We start from the raw sequence: 20,302 nt of genomic DNA on the forward strand, positions 1-20,302 counted from the left end.
ACACTCCTAGCCTTAGTGATGTCAGTGGTTCCTAGTAGACACTCCTAGCCTTAGTGATGTCAGTGGTTCCTAGTAGACGCACCTATCCTTAGTGATGTCAGTGGTTCCTAGTAGACACTCCTAGCCTTAGTGATGTCACTGGTTCCTAGTGGACACTCCTAGCCTTAGTGATGTCACTGGTTCACAGTAGACACACATTCCACAACAGACGTCTCTCTATTCTGGCTTTATTTATAATAGCAATAGCAAATTGATTAATTTCCAGTTGCTTAATTTCCTATTGTCTTTCTTCCTCAGACAGACAACTATATTTTGCAAGAACATCCTCAAAAAATAATAATATTCCAATCCCCAAATGGATTTTCTTAAATTTGTTTTCATATTATTATTTTCATTTTTTCCAGTTTTCCGATTTTTTTTCATCCCTACCACAATATAGTACAACATTTATTTAAAGAGGGGCCATAAGATTTTCAGACCATAAGAGGCATAGAAAGGCTGAAAAGTGGCATGTATCTTATATTTGGTATATGAGGCCAGTATAACGAGTGTTTCCTATGTAACGGAATACAACAGACCAGTGTTTCTCATATGAAACTCTTAGGGCACCCTAACAGTACCTGTTTTCCAGGTCTCCTCATAGTGTAGATCTACAAGTGAATAATTACTTCCACTTATGATTTTAAAATCTGTCTGTAATGAATAGACCTGAGCAGGGACACTGAGATATGGAAAAATGCAGTTACGGTGCAGTGCCCCGAAGGCTGGATTTGTAAAACATTGCAGCAGACTACAAACCTTCGGTATTATCTAAGCTTTACAAACCATGAGTAATGAAGGATTATAGATCACAGTATATCAAGTCATATATTATTCATCACAGTTTCATATTCATGTGAAAGGGTCTCTCCACTTCTAAGTAATCCCATCCCATTTATCTTCTGCATGCCTCATGGTGAAAGAGTGGGAAGACCCCAGCCATTAGAAACTAGGAGCCATGGACAAGCTGGGAACAACTATCTGTAATATCTGTACATAAGTTCAGATGACAAATGCGTTAACGGGGTCTGAGTGCTACTCTGGTCTTGGCTGTTGAAGATAGTGACTGGTGACAAAATGCCATCATCAGTTTATGGGTTACCCTGCTGAACCGGCTGCAAGGAGGCGCCATGTTTGCCAACGGGCACAAGCATTCCTGATGAAACACTCAAGAAGAATCAGCAGTGGGTTTTTTGGCCCACCAAGGATTTTCATGGGGCCTCATGACACATGAGATAATTGTGACCTCATCCATATCCCGCGTTTGCTGAGCACAAATCAGATAGGCTGCTTGTCATGCCAGGTTTGCTAATGTTTACTAACTAAAATTGGAGGACAAGACGCTCTGAAATCGGCGGCAACCTCAGATTTGTCATCAGCACAAACCCCCATATAGTGTATAGCAGGCAGCGGAGGGGAAAGTTTTGAGTTATGCATTTTAATCAAACTGTGAGAGATCTAATCATGTACATCCTAGATATCACTAGATTTCCCAGCTGGTGACTGATTGCCTGGTAAGCTCCAATGTGCTTTAAATTCTGCAATGCAAAATATCACTGGAAAGAGTTTGTTTTCCTAGGGTGCAATTCATCTTTTGTTCCATCATGTTCAGGGCTGCACAAAAATTATTTAGAGCTGTACAAAGAGTGCATCGTGGAACGTAGTATTTTTTCAGATCCGTTAGGTTTCTTTTCAACCCACAAGGAGGTGTCACCGGTTCTCGGAACGTTGCTGCAGTGCAGGGCGAATGCCTCTGATGTTCTCATACGTAGAGCTCTCTGCTAATCTCTCTTTTATCGACGTAGTGATATCGGCCTCAGATATTGGGGGTCATTCCGAGTTGATAGCTAGCTGCCGTTGTTCGCTGCGTAGCGATCATTTAAAAAAAAAACGGCAAAACTACGCATGCGTATGGGCCGCAATGCGCACGTGCGGCGTACGGGTACAAAGAGCATCGTTGTTTTGCACTGCTTCTAGCGACGATTCACACAGCCGATCGCAAGGAGATTGACAGGAAGTGGGAGTTTATGGGTGTCAACTGACCGTTTTCTGGGAGTGTTTGGAAAAACGCAGGCGTTTGTAGGGCAGGTATCTGACGTCAATTCCGGACCTTCGTCGCAGCAATCATCGCACAGAGGGGGTCATTCCGAGTTGTTCGCTCGTTATTTTTTTCTCGTAACGTAGCGATTAGTCGCTAATGCGCATGCGCAATGTCCGCAGTGCGACTGCGCCAAGTAAATTTGCTATGCAGTTAGGAATTTTACTCACGGCATTACGAGGTTTTTTCTTCGTTCTGGTGATCGTAATGTGATTGACAGGAAGTGGGTGTTTCTGGGCGGAAACTGGACGTTTTATGGGAGTGTGTGAAAAAACGCTACCGTTTCTGGGAAAAACGCGGGAGTGGCTGGAGAAACGGAGGAGTGTCTGGGCGAACGCTGGGTGTGTTTGTGACGTCAAACCAGGAACGAAACTGACTGAACTGATCGCAGATGCCGAGTAAGTCTGGAGCTACTCAGAAACTGCTAAGAAGTGTCTATTCGCTATTTTGCTAATCTTTCGTTCGCAATTTTGATAAGCTAAGATTCACTCCCAGTAGGCGGCGGCTTAGCGTGTGCAAAGCTGCTAAAAGCAGCTAGCGAGTGAACAACTCGGAATGACCCCCAGAATAAGTAACTACAGGGCTGGTCTCGTTTTGCACAAAATGTTATTGTACTGCTCGGCTGCACAGGCGTCCGCACACCTGCAAAGCGAAAATACACTCCCCTGTGGGCGGCGACTATGCGTTTGCACGGCTGCTAAAAGTAGCTGGCGAGCAATCAACTCGGAATGAGGGCCATTGTTGTCTTAAGTTGGAGTGCTGAAATGTTATACAGTATATGTTATTTTAAATGATGTTACCCCTTAACGCCCGTTCCCAGACTTTAGAATGTTACAGTGGGGCAGATGTATTAAGCCTGGAGACGACATAAAGAAGTGATAAGTGCAAGGTGATAACGCACCATCCAATCAGCTCCTAACTGCCAATTTACATATCGGAGCTGATTGGCTGGTACGTTATCACTTGCACTTATCACTGGTTTATCACTTCTCCAGGCTTGATACATATGCCGCAGCATCTGTTATGAACCACGTTATTGCCTGGTGATCAGTTGTGGTATATTATGTCAATATTCAAAATGTAGAAACCAGACTGTTGGCATTCAGAGTGATGACACGGACCATAATGTATGTTGCTGTACATAAAGTCAACATGATCATTATGCCGACATTGCACATGTTAACAGTCGACATATATTTTTTTTTTTTAACTAATGGCCATATTGACTTTATGACCTTTGTTTGGGGGAAATAAGGAATTTTGAATGCCCTCACCCTCATACCATAACTCATAAAAAATTTCTGCATGGAAGAAGGAGGGGCTTAATGATGCTCCAACTGGGTATGCCCCACCCCTTTATTCCCCTGCACTAATGACAAGTGGGACTCATCCTTTTGTTCATGCTGAGGATGAGTCCCGATCTTCTGTAAAACTAAAGCAGTCAGGGCTGGTGGCAGGGTTTCCGCATATAATACTGGACTTTAGTTCATCGCTGGTGCCTGAAGCGTGAGCTCCTCTTGCTTTGTATGCCCCTGGGTGGGAATGCACACACTGATGATGATAAATTAGGCACCTATGCTGCTGTTTTGTAAGCATATGCATCTCAGTATGTGCATGCCTCTGTACTTAGGGGGTCATTCCGAGTTGATCGCTCGCTAGCAGTTTTTAGCAGCCGTGCAAACGCTATGCCGCCTCCCACTGGGAGTGTATTTTAGCTTAGCAGAAGTGCGAACGAAAGGATTGCAGAGCGGCGGCAAATTTTTTTGTGCAGTTTCAGAGTAGCTCAAAACCTACTCAGCGCTTGCGATGACTTCAGACTATTCAGTTCCAGAAACACGCCCTGCATTCGCCCAGTCACGCCTGCGTTTTTCCTGGCATGCCTGCATTATTCTCCGGCACGCCTGCGTTTTTTCGAACACTCCCTGAAAACGGTCAGTTGACACCCAGAAACGCCCACTTCCTGTCAATCACACTGCGGCCAGCAGTTTGAACTGAAAAGCTTCGCTAGACCCTGTGTGAAACTACATCGTTCGTTGTAATAGTACGTCGCGCGTGCGCATTGCACCGCATACACATGCGCAGAAGTGCTATTTTTTTTCCTCATCGCTGCACAGCGAACGAATGCAGCTAGCGATCAACTCGGAATGACCCCCATAGGCATATTTATAGTGGGTGCCGGGTGTACAGGTAAGATGCAGAGCTGGGGGATGGCGCTGCGCACGTGTCCTCTCTGGCACAGGGGGTCATTCTGACCCGTTTGCACGCAGCGGTTCTTCGCTGCTGTGCGAACAGGTCGGGACTGCAGCTGCGTGACGCCAGTAATGCACACGCGCGGGACGCCAGCGCAGAAAGTGATTGCAGCCGCAATCGCATGAAGACTGACAGGCAGGAGGCATTCCGGGGCAGATACTCACCGTTTTCTAGGCATGGTGAGGCGAACGCAGGCGGATCCAGGCGTTTGGAGGGTGAATGTCTGACGTCAATCCCGGAACCTTTATCGCTGGATCCGTCGCACGGGGTAAGTAACTCTTACCCTGGTCTTGTTTTGCAGGAAATGTTCTTAGCATAGCAGGGCTGCACAAGCGATCGCAGCCCTGCTATCCTAAAATACAATCCCCCATAGGCGGCGTCTAGTTGATCGTACGAGCAGCAAAAAGTTGCTACGTGCTGTCAACTCAGAATGATGGCCACAGTCTCTGTATTTAGCTGGAAATATGTTGGGCATGTCATACCCAGTTGTCCTTCTACAGCCTCTCCAGGAAAAGGTGGTCCCTATATCCGCTATATTGGCTAGTATTATATCTTCATCCGTCCCGATATTGCCTTATATTACCATATGGCCACCCTGTCGCCCTCACCATGCCTCTGTAAAGCCTCATGCCTCATTACTTGCGTCTGTATGTGAGGGAGAAGACAACACTCTGGTATACAGTAGATCACACTTAGGGGGTCATTCTGACCCGATCGCTCGCTGCAGTTTTGCGCAGCGATCGGGTCGGAACTGCGCATGCGCTGGCACCGCAGTTCGCCGGCGCATGCGCAGCCGTCTGTGCCTAGCGATCGCCTCTGAGGCAGAGGCGGTCGCTGGGTGGGAGGGGGTGGACAGCAGCGTTAAGCCGCCATTTAGGGGGAGCGGTGCGGCCAATACAGACGTGGCCGGACCGTTGTGGGGAAGGGGGGGGGCGCGGTGGCTGCGTGACGTCACACGCAGCCGCTGCGGCCGGGGTGCGACGAGTAGCTCCCGGCCAGCACGCTAAAGCTGCACTGGTGGGAAGCTACTCTTTAAGTGCAAAGGCATCGCCGCTGTGCGATGCCTTTGCACTTCTGCAGGGGGGGCCGGACTGACATGCGGGGCGTGCTAGCCCTGTGCTGGGCGTCCCCCCACATGTCAGTGTGAATGATCGTAGCTGTGCTAAATTTAGCACAGCTACGATCAACTCGGAATGACCCCCTTACTGTAGGTCAGGTAGGTACACCTTGTTTCTGCAAATCTAGATGGTCAGCTCTTATCACAACAGACGTCTTACAAAAAATAAAATAAAAAAGTGATTGTAATTAGTACAGGGGGATTTATATAATACACACAGCGTTATATTATTACTGATCATGAAGGTTAAAGTTATAAATTATCCCAACGCCATGGACTAGTAGCAGGAAGTTGAATAAATCAGTTTTCCATGCTGCTGGAATAATTTATGACTCGAAACTTCATGATTCCATGCGACCTCCCTGTACAACCTACCTCCAAACTCTGTGGTTACAGTATATCTGTCTCTCCTCAACAATACTCCAAAGATGCTGCATTATGGGGGTCATTCAGACCCGATCGCTGCTGTGCGTTTTCGCTCAGCAGCGATCGGGTATGAAATGCGCATGCGTATGCACCGAATTGCGCAGGCGCAAGGTCCCACCCAGCGACGGGAGTGCAGGACAGCGACGGGATAGCCGAAGAAAGTGATCGCACGGGCGATCGCAAGGAGACTAACAGGAAGAGGCCGCTTTTGGGTGGCAATTGACTGTTTTTAAGGATTGTCCGGAGAAACGCAGGCGTGCCCAGCCGTTTGAAGGGAGGGTTCCTGACGTCAGCTCTAGCCCCGATCATCGCACTGGAAGAATAAGTCCTTGGCAGCTCTCTGCACATGCATTCGCACCCCTGCACAGCGACTTCCCCTTCCCCCTGTATGTGGCGACTACCTGATTGCAGCAATGCAAAAAACTGACTGCTTGCGACCAGGTCTGAATTAGGCCCTATCAGAGGATTATTACACACCGATGAGATTGCTTGGAGAGATATGAGGGGAGATAAGCGCACTGCGGGAGGCAGAGAATAGCCCTGTGTTTGTATTCTGTAGACATTCGGCAGACTTATGCAACATGGGACCCATAGCAACATTTTAAAAGGGCCCCCAGTCATTCTGGAGAGACACCTTTCTCCACATTGCTTGGAATGGGTGGAGATGGAAGCCACCAACAGATCAGGTCAGTGGAGTGCTTCTGCACTGATGTCAATGTTACTTGGGTGCAGGGTCGTCCCCTTAGGTGAACCCTGGAGGCAGGCCCCCTAGTGCTCTCCAATTCATCCCCTGCACCCACTATACATACAACCTTGCACATGAACATACTATACATACACTCATCTATAACCTTTGGACCACATTCATTTATTGGGGGAGATTCAAATGTTTGAAAAGTCAGTTGGGAGTTTGTTTGTTCCTATCTAATAGACAGACGCCCAACCGACTTTTCAAACATTTGAATTTCACCCATTGATGTTATTTTCCCAATGGCCATCTCCAGATCAGTCACAGAAATCACACAGAGTTCAGTGAACTTTAAAAAACATACAACGTGGCAGAGGCACACACTCACCTCACCACCCAGAGACTTCAGTGGCTGTTGTGTAGCGCTGGATTTGGGACACTGGACCAAGTCTGCCATCTTAATTAGATGGCAAAATGAAAACTCTTAAGTCTGTCCTCCGGTGTAACTTTAGCCGTCTGCATTATGGGAGCTCGGCGGAGCAGCATTGCGCTTGTCTGCCTCTGTCACCGCCCCACCCAAGCCTCACTTCCCACTAGGGTGACCACCTCATCCTTTTAGTTCTGGACACATATTAATTACACAGGTTCTGTGGCTGGCTGACTTCAAGACTCCATTTCACCTGGTTTTAATCAGCCGCAGAACCTGTGTCATTAATATGTGTCCAGAATTAAAGGGCTGAGGTGGTAACCCTGCCACGCCGCTGGCCTTGGAAGCAGTTAAACATGTCTGGACAAATCCAGTTCAATCCCGCCAATCATCATTCACAAAATAATTGTACTATGCTATATTAAAATATAAATCTTTGCTTCTGCCCATGCAAAGATTTATATTTTAGTTATATAAATTTGATATAAATATAAAGTGCACAGGACAAGGGGGAAAGCCAATGTATCAGAAGTACTATTAAATCGTGCATTAAATAGCAGATGAACAGAGTTGTATACACCTCTCACGGATGGCGGTCATTAGGCTGACACGAGTTAGGTCGACATGCATTGGGTCGACACGATCGACCTAATGAACCACACCCACCTCTCACACCACGCAATCTCACACCACACAATCATATTTCTCAAAACAACTTCTTTTTGGGGATTATTTTTTATTGCTCATTCATTGCTATCAACCCTAATTTGCGCTTTCATGTTCGTTATTTTTCTGCGCTCTTACACTGACTCAGAGAATAGGAGGCTATAATGTTGGAAATACAGAAGTAATGACATCTTGATGAATGCTCCTAGCAGATGCTGTGTCAGGTTAGTCTGCAACATTACAGGGTCACGCCGCAGCCTCGCTGCGTGGGAGGCTCAGAATAGTGCACTATTGTGGATCCAGACAGTAATTAGTCACCTCAGCTATATTATAGCAGTGGCCTCTCTGATCCTATTGTTGTAGACAGCTCTCATTTGGGAAGGAACTACAGCAAAGCATGCAGATGTGTGCCGTGCTAAGATCGCGTCAAAGCAGGGGTGGATTTTAACGCTCGGCATCCAAGGCACTCACTTAGGGTTCGGCGAGTGTCAGGGCCCGGCTGCACTAGTCAATGGGGATCAGTGCGGCAGAGGACTTTATTTTAATGGGTGAGTGGCAGACGAGAACGCGGAGAGCAAAGGGCATGACGTGGCCCTCCCACTCGTGACTGCTGCTGCCTGGGACTACTGGCGTGCACACGGGGGTGCCTGGCGCACAGGCACCCCCTAATGTCCGGCACCTCCCTCACCAGTAGTGGACTAGTAGTCCGCGTGGATCATTTAAGTATGAAAAAGTTCAAAAAATTGAAAAAAATGTGAAAAACTCAGGTCAACCTTTTGTCATGTTGACCTAGAACATGTCGACCTAGAGTCCCTGTTGACCTACTTACTGTTGACCAATAGTGGTCGACCTAGACATTGTCGATCTAAGTCTTGTCGACCTAGGGACCGGATCCCGTGAATTTCGGCTCATTCTGTGTAGCATAATGTGAATTTTGGCTCATACTGTGTGGCGTAATGTGAATTTCAGCTCATACTGTGTGGTATAATGTAAATTTCGGCTCATACTGTGTGGTGTAATGTGAATTTCGGCTCATACTGTGTGGCGTAATGTGAATGTCGGCTCATACTGTGTGGCATAATGTAAATTTCGGCTCATACTGTGTGGCATAATGTGAATTTGGTTCATACTGTGTGGCATAATGTGAATTTGGTTCATACTGTGTGGCGTAATGTGAATTTCGGCTCATACTGTGTGGCGTAATGTGAATGTCAGCTCATACTGTACGGCGTAATGTGAATTTCGGCTCATACTGTGTGGCGTAATGTGAATTTGGTTCATACTGTGTGGCATAATGTGAATTTGGTTCATACTGTGTGGCGTAATGTGAATTTTGGCTCATACTGTGTGGCATAATGTGAATTTTGGCTCATACTATGAGGCGTATTTTGATGTTCTTCTCATACTGTGTGGCAGAATGTGAATTATTTGAGGGAGGGGGCCCCAAATCGGTATCTTGCTTAGGGCCCCATGAGATCTAAATCCACATCTGCGTCAAAGACCTCGCTGTCCTGCGCCGCAGTGATGGTTACACTGACACGGTATCAGCTGTACTTAAAGCTGCAGTGCATAGTTCCATTGTATAAATAGACAGTCAGTAGGTAGACACCATATGGTCGACTGGGTCAAAAGGTCGACAGGATCAATAGGCCGACAGGTTCAAAAGGTTAACAGTCAAAAAGTCAACGGTCAAAAGGTCAACAGGGTAAAAAGGTCGACATGGAAAAAGTCGACAGGTCAAAAGGGTAACATGGAAAAATGTTTACGCACATATAGTCAACACGTGTTTTTAGGGTTTTTTAACGCTTTTACAAGTTTCATTGCATTTACTATCCATGTCACAAACTATTACCTTCAGCAGTCGAGCCTAAAGCGTGGCGAGCAAAGCGAGCATGCGAGGGGACACATTTAAACAAATTTGGGTAAAATTTTGTTAAAATAAAAATAACACCATACATTTTTTTTTTAGGTGTCAACCTTTTCACCCTGTTGACCTTTTGACACTGTTGACCTTTGACTGTCAACATTTTGACCCTGTCGACTTTTTGGTGTAGATCTAATGACTGTCTTATCTTTTTAATGTCTGTCCTCTGTACCACACCCTGAATAGCGCAACCACAGGGGGACCAGCGTACCACTTTTCATCTACGAGTACTCTTAAAAGATTCCTGTTCGTCTACAAGAAAATGTGGGAAAATGATGACAATTTGTAAAACAATAGGAAAAAAATTGAAACATAATTGTTGATTATTAGCAAGAAAAAGTAATAAAGACTATCCAGTGTTGCTGTCTATCCATAAGAGTAACAATGTGGCTAAACCTGGAAAATCATCTTGTCACACATATGATACAATGATCGTAGCGACACATGACAAACAGCGAATAAGAAAGAACAGTGTTACATGAGCGGGCGAGATAGAAAGGAACGTAAACTAGGCTTCATGTTCTTCTATACATTGGTTGCTACTTTTTTGCAAATGTTCTTGTTTGTCCTTTGCAAAGTTATTTTGCTATTATTTTTTCTACGTTCTTGTGACTTTTCGCTATTGGAAGTGCCATGTTATGTATAGGGTAGTAGTACTTAGACACAAGTACAGTATACACACTGACACTATACGCAGATACAGGCATGCACAGTAGAGTCTAATAAAATCATCATCTGCCATCTAATTTACTGTGTTCATTTAGAAAATATGCTACAGGCACGGGAAACCTCAGCACGAGATGGGGCCCTTAGCGGAGCAGTCCGTCTTGCGCCACTATTGACTATATATCGCACTGAGAGCAAATCTAAGTAAGGACATAAGTCTCAGAGGATTCAAATAAATTCTTCAACATGTTTTATTAATGATTTTGTGATATAAGAAACGTTTAGCCCTCATCTGTTACATGCAATTAATGTGATGGTATATGAATGAGCCAGACATCTTGTCATGCAAGTACCCCTGCCATGCCCATTACCCATTTTCATGCCACTTCCCCTGGATTGATCGGGTGTGGTATGGAGGGACGACCACACTTAGGTTGACAGTGTCTAGGTCGACCGCTATTAGTAGACAGTAACTAGGTCGACAGGGTTTCTAGGCCGACAGGGCAAAAGGTTGACATGAATTTTTTATTTCTTTTTTTGGTGTTGTTTTCTTTGTACAGTGACTGGGAACCCCAATTAGTGCACCGTGTCCCCTTGCATGGCGCGCTTACCATTACCAATTGTCGTCCACATGGATCGTAAAGTATGAAAAAGTAAAAAAAAGTGAAAAGTCATGTTGACCTTGTCCATGTCGACCTAGAGACCCTGTCGATCTACTTACTGTCGACCAATAGTGGTCGACCTAGACATTGTCTAATCCAATATACAAAACAATCTCTGTCCCTAATCTGACCAAACTCTTCCCTGATCCTCCCCCTAATTCCCATCCACCCAGAAACTTCCACTTTTGTACGAAACTATGCCCCCTTTGAGGTCCACAAATCAGGACTGCCCTACCAAAATTTGGACAGTTGTGAATTACGATTGGACCACCCAGGGGACACACAGAGGAGCAGTAAGTGAATGCTGATAATAAGAAGTACTCAGGCATTTTATAGATAACTATGTCATTTCTCCTTCATGCCGTTGTAGCAAGTGTAAAAGTTATAGCTTCGACCAGATTGATCATATGACTGAATGACATCATAAACAGCTTCTGTGATGTCACTCAGTCTGGTTACAGTTAGTGTTTACACAGACTTGTCAGTTATCAGCTAGAAGCGTGTACTGTGTATCCTGTCTGTGTCTGACAAAACACAGCCTGAGGTAAGTTTATGTCACATCACAGGAAATGTGCAATGACTTTACTACATGTGTAAGAGGCAATGTTATGGGTAATATAAACATAACATCTTTCTCACAATTGTGATATCTATGAAAATATTTAACACCATCATTATATGAGGAAATCTGACAAATTATGAGTCTTAAATGCAGTTTTCTGCAAAAGAAGGCGTTTGATTCCGCATAGAACCTGTCAGATAGTGTAATTAAATATCTTTTTATCTAGTTTACATTACCAACATAGGTGAATTTGGCCTTTACACTTCAGGTAATCACATACAGTACATTAGTGGTGCTTCCAAGAGTCAAAGAGGCTATTGTCAGAATACATAGAGAAAGAAGGACTTAACTAATAAACAGGACTAATATATGACTTTTATTGGTATACGTTGAAATCCGGTATTATCCATCCCACTAAGCCAGTCAATAATATCATCAAGGCTTACATAATGGGTTAAAAAGCTATATATGTGTAACAGCCAATGTTTTTAGTGGTTACAATGGTTTTGGATGGGGAACTATCCTGCAAATCGCTGTAATTAGTGGTTGTGTTTAGTAAATGAATGAGATGTACAAGTTTATGAGAACAAAATAGATAAATAAATATAATTAACATATTCAGTATTATTGTAAGTTCATATTCCTGCGAAAATATGGGTGTGTGGACCCTAGTAATAATCCTTTGTTTACGGGTTAAATACCTATAATTGTGGGTCTCACTGAAAACTGTCATCCTTGTAAAACTGTCAACGCTCCTATTAAATATTTGCACAGGTGTGTAGTAGTGTCAGATAAGTGTGGATCTGTAGTATTGATCCACTAGGAGGTAAAGTACAGTGTATCGGAAATCGTCACTCCGTCACTCACTTTCTGCTTCCCACCTGTGTGCTGTAAAGCAGTGAACAGATGGGTGAGAGCGCTGCAGATGGAATTTTATTTCTGAAAAGAAAAAAGATAAAGCATTTGAATCTGCTGTTGTGTTGGTGGTTCCTTAGTGGTTCTAGCCAGCGCAGGGGAGACCAGAGACCCTCCGCAATGAGAGTTCAGGGAAAATAACGTGATAAGCTATGCAGAAAATTGTAGTTATGGATACAATGTATGTTTAAGGTGGTAAGCTTCCCACTAGAATAGAGTTATATACTAAATAATTGTAACAAAGTAGGTATATGGGTAATTCTCAATTGAAACAAGATTATTGTAACTCTAATGATAAAAACCGATGAGCAATAAGTGCTGTACCCAAATGCCACATATTCTGATAGTATAGAAGTGCTAAATCTCACAATGTAAAGCAGGCATACTATATTATATCAAATGTCACAGCGTAATTAGTGCATCATAAGAAACGGTTCAAAATACTACAACACCTCAGTAGAGCAATGCGCCGGATATTCCACATATAAAGAAAATTGGAGAAAATACTTAAATTACAAGGAGTTGTGCTGTTGACCAGTTTGTGGACACTGGGTGCGCGTTTTGCCACGGATTGGCTTGATCACCAGGTGACCCCGGCAGCTAATACCATCTGCAGATGTCAATAGATATTGTACTTTATGGGCTACAGATTGCTAGAGTTAATGGGAGAAGGATCCATAGAATCCCTCCCCAGCACTCCCCACTTGCACCCAGTAATGCGCCCAGCTCTCAACGAAAAAGTAATTGCATTAGTGATCACTTCACTTCTAACACACCACAGGAACTGCCTCCTGTTGCTGTGGGTGTATTTTAATACATTCCACAAATAGTGGTGATAAGAAATTCTAATTATCAAGTCTGGAACCCGGTAATTAATAAAAATGCCCCTAGATCTTTATGAGAGCGGCAAAGGTTTTGGGCAGCAAAAAGTAAATTTTGATGCTATTGAGAACTGCTTTAATAGACAAAAAAGAAATAAATTGATAGCTCACGCCTGCACAAACACAACAATACTTAAAAGAGTGTCCCTGGTTTATAGTTCAGATGTCGGCTGTTGTTTTGCGTTTTTTCATCTACCCTGACATTTACTGTAGCTGCTTTATACCTCTTGTACTGGTTTGCGGCTATAAAATAATATTTAATTTCAATGCTCTAAATACTGTTCCTTAGTCTTTCCTCAGAGACGATGGCTTTGGGCATTTTACGTTTAGCTGGTATTTGCTCACATAACCGAAGCTGATAGTCATCCTTACGGTAATGTCTTTCAGGGCTATTCCTGTTACAGCACATGAGGTACATTTGTCTGTAATATGGAGATAACGGTCCAGGTTTTAAGGATATCTATGACTGATCACTGATGGTTAGATTAAATGAACTGAAGTACTCTCTTCTCACTCATCTATTTCTCTTATAAGCACATGAGTTTATTATATGGATTATTCTTAGCATATTCTTTCATTGTTAGTATTGCCCTTTTGGGGGAGTCGTCACCTTTTCTCTATTTTCTTTTTGTGTGTGGCCTGTGCACCTCTGTGATGTTGTTATTGGGTGATAATCAGGAGTGTCTGTGATGTCACCATGAGGAGGCGTGTGATGAGTAAGCACTGGAAATAACACAAATGTTTGGTGACTGTAGATGTGTGTTGTGCTGGAACTGACGGAGTGACAGCACTGACGCCGGTGGGAGGGGTCAGAGTTCATACCAACTGCTATTACATGCCAGTGTGAAAACACAAACACACAATTGTCTCTCCGATTAAAACTGCCAATGGTGTATTCTCAAGTACCCTTCAATGACACTATAGAACCTTATTCTAAAATGGAATCACTCATATACTGTCGTATGTTTGTCCAGTAAAGGTATATGTTTACTAATTACTTTATAATCTTTGTTATATTGCAGTTTCTCCGAAGATCTATGACATCTCCTCCAACATTGTCGTCAATGAAGGAACAAACGTGTCACTTACGTGCTTGGCCACCGGAAAACCAGAGCCATTGATATCATGGAGACACATCTCCCCATCAGGTAGGTGTGCGGTATGTTTGCAGTATCAGTACCCTGTAGTTCTTTGGTTATATTTGGGGATTAAAGGGGAGATTTATCAACCCATCTAAAGCGGTGGAGGAGTTGCCTAAAGCAACCAATCAGAATCTTGCTTACATTTATCTAGGAGACTCTATGTAATGGCAGCTAGAATCGGCTTTGTTCCTCTGGGTATTATTTCCACCTGTCCTGTTTAGAAGGTTTGATAAATCGTCCACTAAAGGAAAAATCTGCCCAGCGAGATTCCCTCCCCCCATGGTGCGCCCCTCTGATGCTGGTATTCACACTGTTGAAATACGTTTGAGCTTGTTTAATCTTTCTGGGCTTCATTGCGTGGTATTTATAACATATTCCCATGTGAACGGTGAATTTGAACTTTGTGCTTGAACACAGCAATGCAGCGAGTTTGAATAGAAAAACAAAGCAAAAAAACAATCCATAAAATATAGTGATTTCATCTCCAGCCGGCAGAGAAGGTGACACTTTGTAGCAAACGCTGCAAACTTTAAATTCAAGTAACAGTTTAGCAGTTATAAAATACACATCAAATCTCAATATCCATAAAAGTTGAGTTCTCTCAACAGGCTGGAATTGGCTGGAATAGTTTCTCGTTCTGAAGACAGCTATACAAGAACCTATATAGAAGAATGAACTGAATTCTGCTATTTTCTAGTACAGTTTATCCAATGACAGCAAATATTTTCTACATAGTTACCTAGATAGATAACAGTTTTCATAAATATCCTCCATTCATATCCTCCAGTGGCTTTGTGGTTTCCAAATAACTCACCACGATAACCAAGAACCAATCTGGCTATTCCAATATGCAAGGAATACTTACTATATCCCGGCGGGCGGTCATATGACTGACCACGGCATTCCGACTTTGAAGGTACCAACATTACTGGGGGTAAGTATTTCTACCCCTGTCCCCTGCCCTAACCCTGAGGGGGTGGCGGCTGGGGCAAACCCCCCCCCCCCTTCTGTCCCAACCTCCCTAGTGCCCCCAATCCCACCACCCCTCGGCCCTAACCTTATCCTGTACCTCGATACTTACTTTCAGGATGTTAGCTGTCTGTGATCCGGAGCCAGTCTGCTGAGTGGTGTCTTCCGGCATCTCGACATGACTGCCGACATCCCATATGCAATAGGTAGCCCTTATCCTTGTGTATCACACTCATATTTCCCTATAGAGTTTAAACGTGCGAGCAGGGCCCTCCTACCTCTCTATCTGTCTGTTATTGCCCAGTCTTCTATCCAGCACATTTTGCTGATCTTTGGACTGTGACTGAAATGTGTACAGTTAATATACTGTATATGCAAAACAGTATTTCCTGCTGTCACCTTGGAGAACCCTTAATTAGATGCAAACTTTCCTCTCCCTAAAATATCTTTATTTGACCCCTCATTTATTTGACTCACGACCGTAAAACATATCAGCGCCGCCGTTACTGCCAGTGTCACAATTTAACCTTTTCACTTAATTGTTGCATTAGTTTATGCGCCTATTAATGTGCTTCCTCTATAAAATTGTGGTGAGACCTAGACAAAGTTAATTGAAAATAATGCATAAGTAGCAATTACGGTAATCTCCGAGGTGGTGTAAAAACCTGGTAACAGGAGAAGACCTCCCACTGCGCACAGTCCGTTCCTCCACAGTGCATTCTCCGTGATGAATATACTATGAGGATTTGTGATGGGAGACCAGGGTTGTAAGGGAGTGCAATACTTCCATATGTACAGTAACCTCTATGACAGAATGGTGACCCTTTGCAGAGAGTTTGGGGTTAGATGCTTTCTGTGTAGTACAATGAATGTAAGATGATACACGTTCTCGATCATCTCTAAATCCCTGTGTAAGAATTAAGCTGGCCAGCGTACGTGAGCTGCATGGAAAAGCAGGCAGTATTTACCCTGCATGCAAAACTCCTCACATCACAACACAGCTTGTCTTAATCCAAATGTTCCCCCATGAGCGGAATTTGCTCAGATGAGCCCTTTCATAAACTTAATGTTTGTACTTGGATTTTTTTTCTCCTTCATATTAATCTATTATTTTGGGGTGCACAGTAGAGATGAAACATATAAATTTTTCCAAAATTTCAATCCCCAATGAATCTTGTGGAAGACGGTCACCCTGTTTTGCCTAATAGTAGCGCTGGGTCTGAATATATGTAAATAAATAAATAAATATATATAATGTACACAGTATACTGTATATACAGCTCTGGATAATTGGGTACGGGAGATATACAGCCTACTGTTTAAGGTTGGACGTTTTTCTCCTGTTTGTTACTTGCTCATTGTGGATCACATTACTGCTATATCTGTAATCCATTATATGGTGAATTACACAACAGTATAAGGTCACTACCGTGTGATATTTATTCAGTGGACTTTGTTTTTCTGACACATTTGTATCGATCTTTGTTTCATTCTATGCACCTTCTGAAGATATACCCCTGATGAAGTCTCTGTTAGAGACAAAACGCGTTGAGTAAAAAGCTGAGAGACACGCCATTTGTGAGCCCACACTCTCCAATATAAGGGGTTTGGAGATCCATGTCTTCTTCACGCCTATGTGGACTCTAAAAGTAGAATAATAACGTAAACACTGTGTAAGCAGAATCATTTTTTATGTCTATCCTGTCGAGAATATTGGTTTTGATTAAAACTTTTATATCATTGTACTAGTGTTGGCCATAGGCCTTTGTTTTTCGTAGGAATCTTATTGGTGAGAGGGTCAGTTTGTAGAGCCCCTAAAGAATCGACAGACAAGCTCAGACACTTTTTTTTTGGGGGGGGGACATTTATTAAGTCATTTCCATACATCAGATCATACACCAAAGAACTGAATTCTTGCATTAGAAAAATTGAGTTTGATATTTAAAGCCTTGGAAGGGTTGCTGCAGTCAGACTTGCTTTATTGTATATGCATCATACAGTATGTGCGATAGGAACACTATACTAATTCTACCACTCCATCGCCCTCCCAGTTTTATTCAAGGTGTTTGTGTGATAGCCGGGGAGTGGCATGTCCATCAGTCATTTTAAAAGCATTGCATGCCAGGCCGTCTCATCACATAAACAAGCAGTTTATTCACAGTTCAGACAGGGTTGTCACGACAATAACATTTAATTTCTTGTTCTCTCTCCAGCGTAAGATTCATATGAGTTACATAAGGTTACATTTCTTTTAATTCGCTTCAATGGCAATAACAGCATTAACAGTGAGGTGACAGCATTACAGTACAGTACATACCAGCGCAGTCTCTGGGAATCAGTAGTCCGGCTTCCGCAAACTGAGATTAATTTCAGTGTGCTCTCCCCCATTCGCTAGGGGCTCTATCTAAACGGGATCTCTCATGGACACGTTACTGGGGGCCTTCCGCCAAACGTGGTTTCCTACCACTCACCCAGCTCGTCCTCTCCCGCAGACTCACACCTCCCGTCCTGCTTCTTGGGTACCCTTGAAGGTGAAGGTCCCCTTTATTTCTTCCACTAATTGTTCATGCTGTAGCTGCTCTCACACTGCAAATCTGGATATCTCTTGCCCTTCCTAGCAGCACCTACATGCTGTTCCATAATGCCAGGGACTGTGGAGTACCATGCTTGTTCCACAATCCCCAGACTGCGTTTCTCCTGTGCACTTAGCCTGTGCCCTCCATCTCTGTCCTCAGCTCACACTGAATTCTAGCCTGTGTCTTGTTCCTTCTCCTAAAACCCCCTACACTTCCTGTCGTAACCCCCTACATGTGGCAGGGTCTGCCAGAACTGGTTTTGGGGCCATAAACTCCCACACTCACTGATAAGAATCAAAAGGCTTTTGGAACTTTCCAAAATCTGTTGTCTCCTAACATTCCAGTATGCCACATTTGTATTTGGAATCTTACTAACAGAAGATTTACTGAGAGGTGCTACTTATACTTATATTGGCTGAGGCGCAGAATAAGGGCATTACCTCTGTGCACAGCCCACTGTGAGGGTCTTGCTGTGTGTTCTAATGAAAATGTATAATATGCAACATACTCTAGGGAATATGACAGAAGTAACTGAGGGCCTAATTCAGTGCTGATTGCTAAGGTGCATTTTCGTACAGCCCGCGATCAGGTCTGAACTGCGCAAGCACCGCAATGCGCAGGTGCGTCGGTCCGCAGCAACTAGGATTGGCGGACAGCGACGGGATGTGCGAGAAAAGCGATCACAAGGTGACTGACAGGAAGAGGCCATTTGTGGGTGGCAACTGACTGTTTTTAAGGCGTGTCCAGAGAAACGTAGGAGGGACCAGCCGTTTCAAGGGAGGGTGTCTGACGTCAGCTCCGGCCCCGATCATCGCACTGGAAGTGTAGGCCCTGGTCTGTGCAGAGACTGCACAAACTTCTGTTTGTGCAGCTCTCTGCACATGCGATCGCACCCCTGCACAGCGATTTCCCCCTCCCCCTGTAGGCGGCGGCTACCTGATCGCAGGGATGCAAAAAATGCACCGTAGCGATCAGGTCTGAATTAGGCCTCGAGTCACAGTGTGATACCACATAAAGCACATGGGGGCGCCATCGCAGAGATTGAGCCCTTCCCGTCGTAGCCATCATCCACCGATCATCACCAGAGAATCTCATCCCACGCAGCGAAATATTATGATTTGCAAAACGGCTGCTTTATGTTGGGTATTCTGCAGTCACACAGATGGAAAGCCTTAATTATTAACATTTATTAGACTTGCTGCACAAGGCGCCCATTCTGTATAGTAACCGTTCTCATCGCATCCTAAGGAGAAAACAAAGGATTTAGCATTTTTTCACCATTTCGAAATGATCTCCATTTTGTTTGGCCTGAATACTATTAACAAGTGACTAGTCATAGTCCTAACAAAATATACAGTATGCATTAGGAATAAAACATTGTCTGTTACTGACACAATCTACGTGGTTCTGATCTGTTAGTGGCGCAATCTACATAGGTTCCCTATTTTGTCTGTTACTGATGCAATATCTGTGGTTCCCCTACGTTATCTGTTAGTGATGTAGTCTAGATGGTTCCCCTACATTATCTGTTACTGACACAATCTACGTGATTCCCCTACATTATCTGTTACTGACACAATGTATGTGGTTCCCCTACATTATCTGTTACTGACACAATGTATGTGGTTCCCCTACATTATCTGTTACTGACACAATGTACGTGGTTCCCCTACATTATCTGTTACTGACACAATGTATGTGGTTCCCCTACATTATCTGTTACTGACACAATGTATGTGGTTCCCCTACATTATCTGTTACTGACACAATCTACGTGGTTCTGATCTGTTACTGGCGCAATCTACATAGGTTCCCTATTTTATCTGTTACTGATGCAATCTCTGTGGCTCCCCTACGTTATCTGTTACTGACACAATGCACGTGGTTCCCCTACATTATCTGTTACTGACACAATGTATGTGGTTCCCCTACATTATCTGTTACTGATGTAGTCTAGATGGTTCCCCTCCGTTTGTGGTCCCCTACGTTATCTGTTACTGACACAATCTACGTGGTTCCCCTACATTATCTGTTACTGACACAATGAACGTGGTTCCCCTACGTTATCTGTTACTGACACAATCTACGTGGTTCTGATCTGTTACTGGCGCAATCTACATAGGTTCCCTATTTTATCTGTTACTGATGCAATCTCTGTGGCTCCCCTACGTTATCTGTTACTGACACAATGCACGTGGTTCCCCTACGTTATCTGTTACTGAAACAATGTACGTAGTTCCCCTACGTTATCTGTTACTGACACAATGCACGTGGTTCCCCTATATTATCTGTTA

At 43.9% G+C, this 20,302-nt stretch overlaps 1 protein-coding gene across 4 annotated transcripts in view; it reads left to right on the forward strand.

The window, feature by feature from the left end:
• The window catches only part of NEGR1 (neuronal growth regulator 1), a 748,460-nt gene that overhangs the window by 351,883 nt on the left and 376,275 nt on the right, over positions 1-20,302 (forward strand). For all 4 annotated transcript variants that reach the window (XM_063939089.1, XM_063939088.1, XM_063939090.1 and 1 more), the window contains exon 3: positions 14,344-14,469. In XM_063939089.1, the coding sequence (XP_063795159.1) occupies positions 14,344-14,469 (126 nt within the window). The remainder of the gene's footprint in view (positions 1-14,343; positions 14,470-20,302) is intronic.

The sequence above is a fragment of the Pseudophryne corroboree genome, chromosome 9, assembly GCF_028390025.1.
Source record: "Pseudophryne corroboree isolate aPseCor3 chromosome 9, aPseCor3.hap2, whole genome shotgun sequence".
Taxonomy (NCBI): Eukaryota; Metazoa; Chordata; class Amphibia; order Anura; family Myobatrachidae; genus Pseudophryne; species Pseudophryne corroboree.